Source organism: Malania oleifera, chromosome 5 (assembly GCF_029873635.1).
Source record: "Malania oleifera isolate guangnan ecotype guangnan chromosome 5, ASM2987363v1, whole genome shotgun sequence".
NCBI classification, from domain to species: domain Eukaryota; kingdom Viridiplantae; phylum Streptophyta; class Magnoliopsida; order Santalales; family Ximeniaceae; genus Malania; species Malania oleifera.
In genome coordinates, this window is record NC_080421.1 from 1,208,186 (window position 1) to 1,220,449 (window position 12,264).

The 12,264-nt window shown below is 35.8% G+C and overlaps 1 protein-coding gene across 1 annotated transcript in view; it reads left to right on the forward strand.

The window, feature by feature from the left end:
- LOC131156550 (uncharacterized) overlaps window positions 1–12,264 on the forward strand; it is a 70,292-nt gene that overhangs the window by 4,686 nt on the left and 53,342 nt on the right. Inside the window, exons 5-7 of the mRNA XM_058110325.1 lie at window positions 10,523–10,639; window positions 11,251–11,401; window positions 11,955–12,199. Coding sequence (XP_057966308.1) covers window positions 10,523–10,639; window positions 11,251–11,401; window positions 11,955–12,199 — 513 coding nt within the window. The remainder of the gene's footprint in view (window positions 1–10,522; window positions 10,640–11,250; window positions 11,402–11,954; window positions 12,200–12,264) is intronic.

Genomic DNA, 12,264 nt, shown 5'->3' on the forward strand with positions numbered 1-12,264 from the left:
AAGTTTAATCTTTTCTTCAATATTCCTTCTAGGCTATGATTGATATTACATTTTATATATTTTATCTTATTTCTACTTATCCTAAAATCTTTAGACTAAAGTTTCTCTTCATTATTCTAACTTAGATTCTACTCTACACCTAGTTTTATCAATCAAGACAATATCACTTGCAAACAACACACACCATGGAACCTCATTTTGGATACTCCTAATAAGTTCATCCATCACTAGAGCAAAAAGATTAGGGCTCAAAGCAAATTCTTGATGTACACATATTGTGATTGGAGATTCCTTAGCCTCTCCACCTGTAGTCCTGATGCTAGTCATTGCCCATCGTACTTATCCTTAATGACAACAATATACATATTGCATACACCCTTTTTTCTTAAAACACACCATAGAACTTCCCTAGGTACCCTATCTTACGCTTTCTCTGAGTCAATGAAAACCATATGCAAACCCCTCTACTTTTCCCTAAATTTTCCATTTATCTTTTTAAAAGATATATAGCTTCTATCCTAGGCATAAAACCAAATTAATTTTCTAAGGTCCTCGTTTCTATCCTTACGCTTTGCTCAACTACCCTTTTCCATAGTTTCATTGTATGACTCATAAGTTTAATTCCATGATATTTATTACAATTTTGAATACCTTCTTTATTTTTGTATATAGGTATTAAAGTGCTTTTCCTCCATTCGTATGACATTTTCTTAGTTTTAATAATTGTGTTAAATAAATTAGTTAACCATATAATTCTTTTTTCACCTAGCATCTCCAAACTTCAATTTGGATGTTACCCGGTTCTATAGATTTTCCATTTTTCATCTTTTTTAATGCAAAGTTAACTTCATTAACTCTAATTTTATGAATAAATCTCATATTTTTAGCCTTATCACCTAGCATTTCTAAACTTCAATTTGGATGTTATCCGGTTTTATAGCTTTTCCATTTTTCATTTTTTTAATGCATACTTAACTTCATTTACTCTAATTTTATGAATAAACCTCATATTTTTAGCCCTTTTCTCCTTTGTCAATTCTAAATTTAAGCCTTCTACTTAGTTTTCATTAAATAACTTACTAAAATAACTTTGCCATCTTTCTTTTATGTCTTCTTTCTTAACCATGACAATATCATCATCCCTTTTTATACACTTTGCATTACCTAATTCCTTCCTCTTTCTTTCTCTAGCTCTAGTAAATTTAAATATGTCTCTTGCCCTTTCTATTGTATCTAGTTTGGGATATAAATTATTAAATGATCCATGCTTAGCTTTACTAACAACCTTTTTTGCATCTTTTTTCGTTTGTTTATACTTTTGGAAGCTTTCCATGTTTCTACATTTTTGCCATGTTTTGAATCAAATTCTTTTTGTCTTCATAACTTTTTGGACAACTTGGTTCCACCACAAGCTCTCTTTACTATATGAGAATCTTCCTCTTGATTCACCTAAAATCTGTTTTGCTATCTTTTTAATAAAGCTAGCTATCCTACTCGAAAGAGTGTTTGTGTCTACACCATTGCCTATTGTCCAATCACCATCTTTGCACATTTTATCTTTAAATTTTATTATATTTTCTCTCTTTAGGTTCCACCACTTAGTTCTCTTCCACTAATTTACATTATCCTTTCTCTTCTATTTTGAGTACATATATCTAACATTGAAACTCTATGTTGTATGGGTAAGCTTTCGCCTAGGATAACTTCACAATTGTTACATGATAAATGATCTACCCTCCTTGTTAAGAAAAAATCTATTTGACTTTTAGTTTGTCCACTCTTGAAGGTTATTAAGTGTTCTTTTCTCTTCTCGAAGCAAATTTCCATTGTAATAAAATCATATGGCATGGAAAAGTCTAAGATCATATCCCCAAAGACCATAGTAGTCAAAAGCGTGCCTAAGGCATGCCTAGGCGTGAGGCGCAGGGGGCGACAAGACCAGTGCCTCATCACTGGTGAGGTGAAGTGACCTTTAAGAGGCGCAAGAGGGCGCACTGAGGCACATAGATGCGCCAGGCGCTGTGAGTAGCGCTTTGAAATTTTTGAAGCTATTAGCCTATTAATAAAGAAATAGCCAGAACGAGCCCTAGCCCTCGTTTGACTCGAACCAATAGAATTCATCTGCAACTCTTCAAGCCAGCGCGAAACCAGCCAGAACTATTTTTCTTCGACCCTTCGAAGCAGCATGAGACCCTGCAGGAGCCTTTCGCAAGTTTGTCTTCGAGCTAGCAAGAGCTTCATGAGTTCATCTTCGAGCCTTCGAACCAGCAGGAGCCCTTCGCAAGCTAGTCTTCGAGCCGTCGAACCAGCAGGAGCTTCGTGAGTTCGCCTTCGAGCCTTCAAGAGTCGTCAGTTAATCTGCTTCGAGGCAGCACGAAGCCAGCAGGAGAAGTTCGTCTTCGACCAATTGATCCTTCAAAGCAGTACGAAACCAGCAGGAGCCCTTTGTCTTCAACCTTTCGAAGTTCGAACCAACACAAGGCTTTCGTCTTCGACCCTTCGAACCAGCAGGAGCTCTTCATCTTTGAGCCTTCGAAGCAGCAGGAGCCCTTCGTCTTTGAGGTTCGAGCCTTTGTGAGTCGTCAGGCTGCTTCGATTTTCAAACTAGTAAGTCATCGTCTTCTTCTTCTGCTTCTTTTTCTTCTTCTTCTTCTTCTTTTTCAGTTCTTCTGCTTCTTCTTCAGTTCTTCAGTTCTGCTGCCTCCTGCCGGCTGCTTCTTCTTATAATATTAAGTTTCATTAAGCCTCTAAGTTAATATTATATAATGTGTAATTAATTATGTAGTGTAATGCAAGATTATACTTTATAATTAATATATAACATTTTTTACTGAATTTTGCTGCTGTTTTGTAATTTTTTTGGAAATGCAGTAAAAAACTATACATTTTTCTGAAATATATTAACTTATAACATTTTTTACTGAATTTAGCTGATGTTTTATTGCACTCTTTTCTTTTGATATTGAAGATGCTTTTGGGCCTTCAGCCTGGCAAATTTATTTCATTTCAAATTTGAAGCTTGAAATCTTGCATGCCTAATTACTTATGTTGAACTATGTTTGTTTCACTTGGAACTTGGTACTTGGTTGTCATATTTACTATTGAATATTTTGGCGTTTTAAATTCTAATATTACTATTGATGTGTTTTTATATCAATTACCCACCAAATAGGCATTGTACACAATTTTAATAATTGAGCGTGCGCCTTCGCCCCACGCCTCAGCTCTAAGTACTCTCTGCGCCTCGATGTGCCTTTCGCCTTTGACTACTATGCCAAAGACACATTTTTATCTCTGTATCCATGTCCTCCATGTATTTTCTCATAACCTTTTATTATCTTTTCCAGTGTGCCCATTCAAATAAGCTCTTATAAATATTTTCTTAGTTCCTAATATCCCACCATCCTTATCTTGCCAAACTTGTCTTTTAAGGTTTTTTGCTAAGCCTATTTGAGGAGCATAAACTTTTAATAACATTTATTATCTCTTGGCCTAAGACTATCTTGATTTTTATAATTCTGTACCTTACTCTTTTGACATCTACAACACTCTCTTTTCAGTATTTGTCTTTAATGATTCCTACCCCATTCTTATGTTTTTCTTTTTCATTGTACCAAAGTTTGAATCCTGATTTTTCAATTTCTCTAGCTTCCTCCTCTACCCACTTAATTTCTTGAAGGAAGATTACATTAATTTTCGTCTATGCTTGTGTACATTATCTCCATGCTTTTATCCACAAGTATCCCTATATTCCAAGTTGCTGATCTATTTATTGTCTCTTGGACTAACATCTTTACCCACCCATGTCTACAATAATGCGGCAACTCTTGTATATTTGACATTGTACTCGGGCATTGACATGGTGCGCCGCTTAGTTGCAATGACTTAGCCCACCTTTGCCCATTGTTCGCTACATCCAGGTGGTGTAGGTGCAGCACGTTGCTTGTAGGGGACATCCTAATGAATAATTGGTAAAATTTCATATCATAGTGACCTGATAAGTGTTTTACATGACTATCATACTGATTATTCAAGCACTTGACCCATTGTTTGACAGTCCACAGTCCCAATACCTTTGTCGGGTTGGGCATGGTTCCGGGTTTTAAAACTTTTGTAAAATGTATAAAAATGTGTGAAGTTGGGACTTGGTTACATTTTTTTATAAAATAAAAATATTTTAAAAATGTATAAAAATGCCTTAAATTGGAATGTCATCACACTTCTAAAATAATGTTTCATTTACCATCTACTATCAGTCATAAGTAAAAAAAAATCTCTATCATGGTTTCCTTTTCGTTTTTGTTGTTAAGAAGCCTGAAGTTGCTAATTGGATGCAGCTACTAATGTTAAACTTCAATTTGATGTCATTCATTGAAGTCTGTTAAAAAAATTCCTATTTTTTGTTGTGCACAACACTGCACATCATAGTGTTTGCAATGCTTGATGCTTCTTAATCATGCTTAAATTTTCATGAACTTGTCAAAATTTCCATTTTCCAACAAACCAACAAATTGAAATGATAGTTAACTTCTGTCTCAAAAATTTTCCATAAGAATTTGCATGAGTCATCCAAAACTGATCAAAATCTTAAATTTTTTTTATTTTAAAAATAGTAGTTTTTTTTTTCAATTTTTTTTTAAAGGTTGATAAAAGAATCTGGCTATGGAACAAGTTTTCTTGAAATTTAAAATTCTATATTTGAAAAAACCTTCATGTTGGCCTAACATGGCTTACTAATCTTATTTTGATGATAACAAATCAAAGGTAATTTAACATGTTTTGGTGAAAGTGACGATATTTAAGGAATCAGGTTTTTAAACTCAAGTTCAAGTAATCATGAAGCTCATTGCAAGGCTACATGAAAAGGAAATGAAAGCTTAAAGGACATGAAAGCATGAATTCTAAAGATGACTTGATGAAAGTTAGAGAATTGAAGCTTAAAGGCAAGATGGACTCCGCAAATGACAAGCATGAAGACTCCAAGCTTAGAATATGTTTAAGTCTTAAGAGAGTCTCTATGTAAGTACTTCATTCAAATGTGATGGCCCAGGCAACTGACATGTAGACAAAATGAATTTGGGAAAACCCAAGAAGACCCAAGCGACTGACTCTTGACAGCCCAGTCGACTGACACCTTACTGCCTTTGAATTTTCTGTGTTAAACTATCCAGGTGACTGACCCTTTGTAATCCAATCGACTGACTCTTCGAAAATTCAAATTTTAAAGTTAACGGGAAGTTTCCAAGAATGAGTTTTTAAAAAGTATTCGTTATGAAAACTTGGGAAACATTCCAAGTCACTTGGGAAACACGAAATTAACCTTTTTACATCTATAAATACCCCCTAAGACAAAGTTTCTGAACACACCAAGCAATACACAGCAATCAAAGCTTACTTGCTTACAATCCTTTCAAAGCTCTCTTGCTCACATACTTGCTGAAGTTCTCTACTGAGTTTTGCTGCGAAATTCTCACAAATCTCTGGGCATATACTGAATTCTTTCCATCAAGAAAGAAGCTCACGGTGATATACTTCTAAATCTTCAAATTCTCTCTATTGTTATTTTGAATTGAAGTATATAGTTGTGCCTTATTGTTGTACTATTCAGCTCTTGTAGAGAGTGTCTTTGTACACCAAATTTGTTTTTGTTTTTGTAGACGGTTCAAATTTTTGAATCATTGTTGGACCGAGCGTGGGGTATCACTTGGAGAGGAGGACTCTATCCTATTGAAGGAGAGATTGTAAAAGGTTGCTCCTACCCGTAAAAGAGTGGAATAGTGAGTCCTTGGGTGTGTTGCCTAAGGCGAGGATGTAGGCGGGGATAGCCGAACCTCGTAAAATATTGGTGTCACTCTCTTCCCTACTCGCTTTAATTTTCTGCACACATATAAATTGCGTGGTTTGATTATTTAATTGCTGAAAATTAATTTGCTTTTGGGAATTGCGGAAACCGTAAGGGAGTACGTTGATTGATCAATATTATTGCGGAAACCACAAGGGAGTACGTTGATTGATCAATACCAAAGCTCATTAATATATTGATTGGTTTCATAATTCAAGTTACATAGCTTGGTTGAATTTTCTGTTGTGTTTCATATTGAGAAATCTAGCTCATCTTGTTGAGTGGATTGACATGTTCAAAAGCTGAATCTTGGAAGTATTGCTGGAATTGATATATTGTTTTATATTGAAGCTTATCTTGATTGATTAAATTAATTCTCATTCATAAACCTACAAAGTATTTAATTTGGTATTCTCATTCATAAGGAATTATAACTAAATTAATTCTCAGCTAGACTTGTGATTTAAATTCAAATCTTACATGTGTGTTTGCTGAAACTAAAAAGGGTTGAGAAAGAATTGACTAAAGAAGTTTCTAAAGAAAAAATTTTAATCCCAATTCACCCCCCTTTTGGGAGTACACCTTACTTTTCACTTTAAATTGAAATTCATTGAAACCTTTTGTTTTGTTTTGTTTGTTTGTTTGTTTTTTTTCAATTGAGAATAAAGATTATTACAAGAAGGATATGAATGATTGCTTCATTACTTTTGAAATTTATGCAAAATTGAACTTAGAAGTTGACTACAATATTTTAAGATGTTTAATATATATTTTTTTGATTAAAAAGCTTTATTTGAAGGAAGAAAATTCCTCCACAAAAAGACTCTAAAAAAAAAAAAGGAAGAAATAAAAATCAAGTAAAAAATGGAAGAAAATTAGGCTAATAAAGCCGTATATTCATGCTGAAGATCAAACAAATAACAGCTACTAAAACACCCAGAGGAAAAGGCCCACAGGCCACAACTATGCGAAAAGAAACAATCTTCCCCTGGATCAAGTGAATTTTTAAAGACCGATCATTAAAGATATGAGTGCAATTCTAATTCTTCTCATAAGGTGGTAAATAGGCAATTGAGGCAAAATTATTTAAGAGAAATGGAGTTGAGGATGGGCACTGTGATTGATGAGAGGATGAAGCGGAAGAGGTCGATGATCTTTTTAGAGATTTGTTTACCTGAGAGAATTTTGGAAGGCTTATGATTGAGGGGTTGGAGTGGAGTCCTATTTTGATATACAGATATCTTGATTGGACAGGCCTTTTGAGGAGAGGGAGGTTAGGGTGGTAGTTTTTTAATGTTGAGAGGGATAAAGCTCCTGGACCTGATGATATTAATAGCTTTTCTAAAGAGTGTAGGGATGTGGGGATGGGGATTTTAAGGGCATCTTCGGGCCACAGGCTCCCTGCTTTGTGAGGGTAGAGGGAGGGTCATCACAGTGTAGCTTTACCCCTGCTTTTATGCAGAGAGGCTGTTTCCTTGGTCATAAAGGAGCAACCTTACTGTTGATCCAAATCCTGCCCTAGTGATGGGGATTTTTAATTAAGGGTTTTTTATTATATAGTTTTTATAAATTTTCTTATCTATTGAATTTCATAATGGTAAATTGGGGAAGAGTGTGAATTCTACCTTCATCTTTCTAGTTTCTAAGAAGAATAGGTAATATAACATAAGGTTTTGGATTTTATGGATATTAGTTTAGTTTGTAGTGTCTATAAGATCATAAGTTAGGTGCTTGCTAATGGTTTGAGTTTTGACTTTGGTAATAATATTTCTCTTGCTCAAAGTACTTTTGTGGGAGTGAGGCGGATTGTGGATGCTATCTTGGTTGCTAGTGAGGTACTGAAGGATGTTTGTTGTAGGAAGAAGAGTGGCATTGTGTTTAAATTAGACTTTTAGAAGGCATGGTAGGGTTAGTTTGATTTTCTTAGGAGGCAAACAATTTTGGAGTTAGATGGAGAAGTTGGATTAGGGGGTGCCTGTTTAATGCTATTCTTCAGCTATTATCATTGGGTAGCCTAAAGATTGGGTCTCATCATCTAGGGGAGTTAGGCAAGGGTATCCATTACTCCCTTTCTTTTTGTCCTTCTTGGTGGATGTGTTGAGTGGAATGATACACAGGTCTGTGGATAGGGGGGTTGTGAGAGGTGTTAAGGTGGGTAAGGAGGAGGTTGTAGTGTCTCATTTGCAGTTTGTGGACGATACTGTTATTTTCTTAGATGACCGTGTTGACTTTTTTGTTTACTTTCTGATTGTCGTGCAGATTTTTGACAGTGGGGAAGAGTGGTGATTGGCCAACTAATGTTATTCCTGAGAGAGTTTTGGAGCTGACCTCCCTAGCTGGGTGTGGCATTTTAGAGTGGACTTTGATCTATTTAGTTGTTCCTTTGAGTTCATTAAGCCTGTTGGGATCCAGTGGTGTCTAAGCTCACAAAACAGTTGAATGCTTGGCAAAGGAGCTTTGTTTTCTTTGGGTGGTAGAACTACTCTTATTAATAATAATACCATCCATTCTACTATTCCGCTAAATATTTTTTCCGTCTTTTTAGAATCCAGGGATGGGTAGCTCAAAAGATAGAGATGATCATGAGAATTTTTTTTTGGTTAGGTGTAGGGGAGAGGATAGATCAGTTGGTTTGGTGGGAGGTTGAGTGCAGGTCGAAGGAAGGAGGTGGGTTGGGTCTTGGTAATTTGGTGTCTAAAAACGAGGTAAATAGTTGTATTGGTCTTCATTGGAGGCAAATTCTCTTTGGTTCATAATAATGAAAAGTAATTTGGCTTACAAAATAATGGGTGGGATGCTAATTGGGGGTTTTAGAAGCTTTTTTGAGAGTCCTTGGAGGTTCATTTCTCTGGTTTATCCACTTTCTTTGTTTGACAAAATTTCAATTGGGAAGTGGTAATCATATTAGGTTTTTTTGCCAGTGGGGCACTGTCTCTCTTCCTGTCATAATGATGTGATTTCCTCCTTTCTTATTGTTGAGAGGGCTTCTTTTTCGTGGAACTTTGATTTAGAAGGGGTTTGAATGATAGAGAGGTGGAGCTGTCCTATTTACTCATTTTACTAGAGGGTTGCCATATCTCAAGTAGGAGTGATGGTAGAGTTTGATCTTTCAACTTTCGGGGTATTATTCTTGTTAATCTTTCTTTCTCATCTTACTATGATTGATGTGATCTTTCCCTTCTATCGGGGACTTTAGGAGACTCAAGTCCCTTATAAGATAAAGCCATAAAGGCTTTTTGGCTGACTGGTGACCCTTAATAGAGTTAACACCAATGATCTGCTGCAGACTAGGAGCTGGATATGTGTCTCATGTTTGGAAACAGTTTGGAGGGTGTGTCTCACTTTATTCATTGTTCTTTTTCCTGGAATTTGTAGAGTTCTCTTTTTGGGGTTCTTGGAGAAATGCGAGTTTGTCCAAAATCATGGAACATCTGTTGGTTGTTTCTATTGCTGGTTTTGGGAAAGGTAAGGATGCTAAAAGGCTGCAGAAATATGCTCTATGTGGCATGTCGTGGGGAATTTGGCTGGAAACGGTTGCTAGAATTTTTCAGTGAACAGTTGTCAGAGGGATTTATTTGGGGACTGGATTCCATTCTTGGCTTCTCTTTGGGCTTATGGGGCAGGCTCTTTAAAGGGTTTTTGTTTTCAAGACATCACCTGAGATTGAAGTGCTTTATGATGTGGTGTTGGTTTTTTCCCCCCTTTTGATAGAGGACTACTTGTTCTCCTCTTTTTATATCTATTTTTCCTGCTTTTTAATAAAATTTTAAAAAGAAAAGGATGTATGTGTGTTTCTCATCAACCAGGCTCCACAATGAAAACTATACACCTCCATGATCTTGCGACTTTAATATTCTAAAACCTGTAAAAGATATCTATGAGAAAGCCTCCAGGGGACTAGGGTATATCCAACATTCATCAAACAAATCAAAAAGCTTATTCCATAAATTTTAAGCCTCATAGCAATGCAGAAATGGATGAGTGTGAGACCCATCATTCCTCACTAGCATAGTATATGTATCACACACACATTAGGAGGCAAAAGCCTTGTAATGTGTTAGAATTTGCAGCAGATTTTTGGTGTTAACTTAAGGATGACTGTCTACACAAAACCTTAACCTTAGATGGAATTTGAGCCTTCCACAAATGATTAGGAATAAGAGAAGGATTAGACGAACAAACCAAATGAGAATATAAATTATAGAGATTTACAGGAGAACAAACCAGAAACGTCCAGAATCCAAAATTTTCAAATCCTAACATCTCCTTGAAAGAAAGTCTGGAAAGAATCCAGGAAGATTTTTTAAAATGATTATTATTTATAGTTACTGCACCTCATACATCACGGCCAAATTGTCATTTATATATTTTATTTATGATATTTTGGTCCTAAATCTTGCATTATCATGCCTAATCAAAAGATTCCATGTTTTTACTATTCCATCATTCTATAAAATCAAAATTGAAATCAAATTCAACATTGACATTTTGATGGAAATTTCCTTATTTTTTGAAGCGTTGATATTTTGGATGGAATCCAATTTTAAAACCTCCTTTTTATTTACCTTAATGCAAATGCCATTTAGTTAATTGCATAGCATAAGTGTTAATTGTTCAGATAATATTTGCACAAATGATACCATTTGCATGTCCATTAGTTAATTAATTTATTTGTTGCAGGCAATTCCTTTGCTTGTTGGCTGCCCAGCATGCTTGAGGAATTTCTTGAATCTTTTCTGTGAGCTGTCTTGCTCTCCGAGTCAGAGTTTATTTATCAATGTGACTTCTATTTCCAAGGTGAGGGACACTGATCCATACTTAAAAGGTGGTTTTGTGCTGACAGAGTGTTGCACTCTGCCACTCTGGTATAGCTATATGCCCTGTTTTTGGTCTATTGATAGAAAAATAGTGCTCTTCATATTGCCTCCAACCTGTTTTTCCATGAGCGAGAAAAACACATTGAAGTTGATTGCCACTTTGTTTGGGGGAAACTTGTGTAGAAGCTCATTACCACCACTTATGTGAAGTCCGATATGCAGCTTGCTGATTTGTTGACTAAAGCTTTGGGGCTTGCTCGTGTTAAATTCATTTGTTACAAGCTAGTAACATATGTTATCTATGCTCCAGCTTGAGGGGGAGTGTTAATGGTTAATTTAGTCATTTAGCATTGTTTGTGTGTCTGTGTTATGTTAAGTGAGAGTTAGTAAGGGGTATTATGGACTTATGGTCATTAGAGGGAGAGACCTATTGTTGTGTTTGTCTTCCATTTGGCCAAAATTTCAACGCAACCTACAATTTGATCTTTGCACTATGGTTGTAGCCCTCGTATTGAATATAGACTTCCTCTTCTTGTTGTTTTATTATTATTTTTATTAATATTGTTTCTTTATTCTTGTTATTTATTTCAGGTGAAGAGCAACCTGACTGTGGATGGTATTGATTTTTTTGTGACTGATGCTTTTGGAGAGGGTTTGTATAACTCTTGTAAGGATGTAAAATTTGGTACAATGAATACACGGGCTCTAGATTTTGTTGGTGCAGGGGCTAAAAATTTTAAAGGTGATTTGTGCTTCTGAATTTGTAGCTTGACCTGCTTCTCTTTCTCTCTCTTGTGCATGTTACACATCCCATACACTTTCTCTCTGTGACATAGCATGCTTGTGTACATGCACACAAAAAAATAAATTCATGCGTGCACTTGAGTGCTGGAGTTCCTATGTACCTTTCTTTTTCCACTTACATTTTCTAATGTTCCTCAAAAATCTTTTCTCCCCTCCTCTATTTCCTCGGGGAAAAAAAGTCCTTTGAAATTGCCTCAAAAGGTAGACCATGTAATTATAAGAGTAAACTGGTGGTCGGACACATTCCGAAGCACACAGCATATCTAACCTACATTGTGGGCCGCTTAAAACTCTTCTGTAAAAGTTAACAATGTGTTTGTTTGCTTCCATTATCTGGAGCTGTTCATTGTTCAATTTTGTTGCTTTTGCTCTTAGTTTACTTGCTGCTGTTCCCTTTTTGGTCAGTTGTCATGTTGAATATTTGTCCATCTTTCACTCGATTTATGTGTTTCTCTGGCTGTTAATGCTATTATTTTCAATTGCTTTTCCAGAATGGTTTTCATTCATTGGTCAGCAAGCAGACCTTGGTATGCCTGGTTCACCTTATTTCATTAATTTCCGGGACAATGCTGAGTCATCTGGAATGGAGCTTATGAATGTGTCTGTTTATTCATGTGGTGACACATCACTGGGGTGCTCTTGTGGCGATTGCCCTTCAGCTCCCATGTGCTCTAATTCAGAACCTCCTTCTCCTCACAAAAAAGATCACTGTACTATTAGAATTGGATCCCTTGAGGTTTGATTCGATCAACTTAGAGTTTCATTGGTGAATCTTTGGTTTTTCAATGTTGATGAATTATT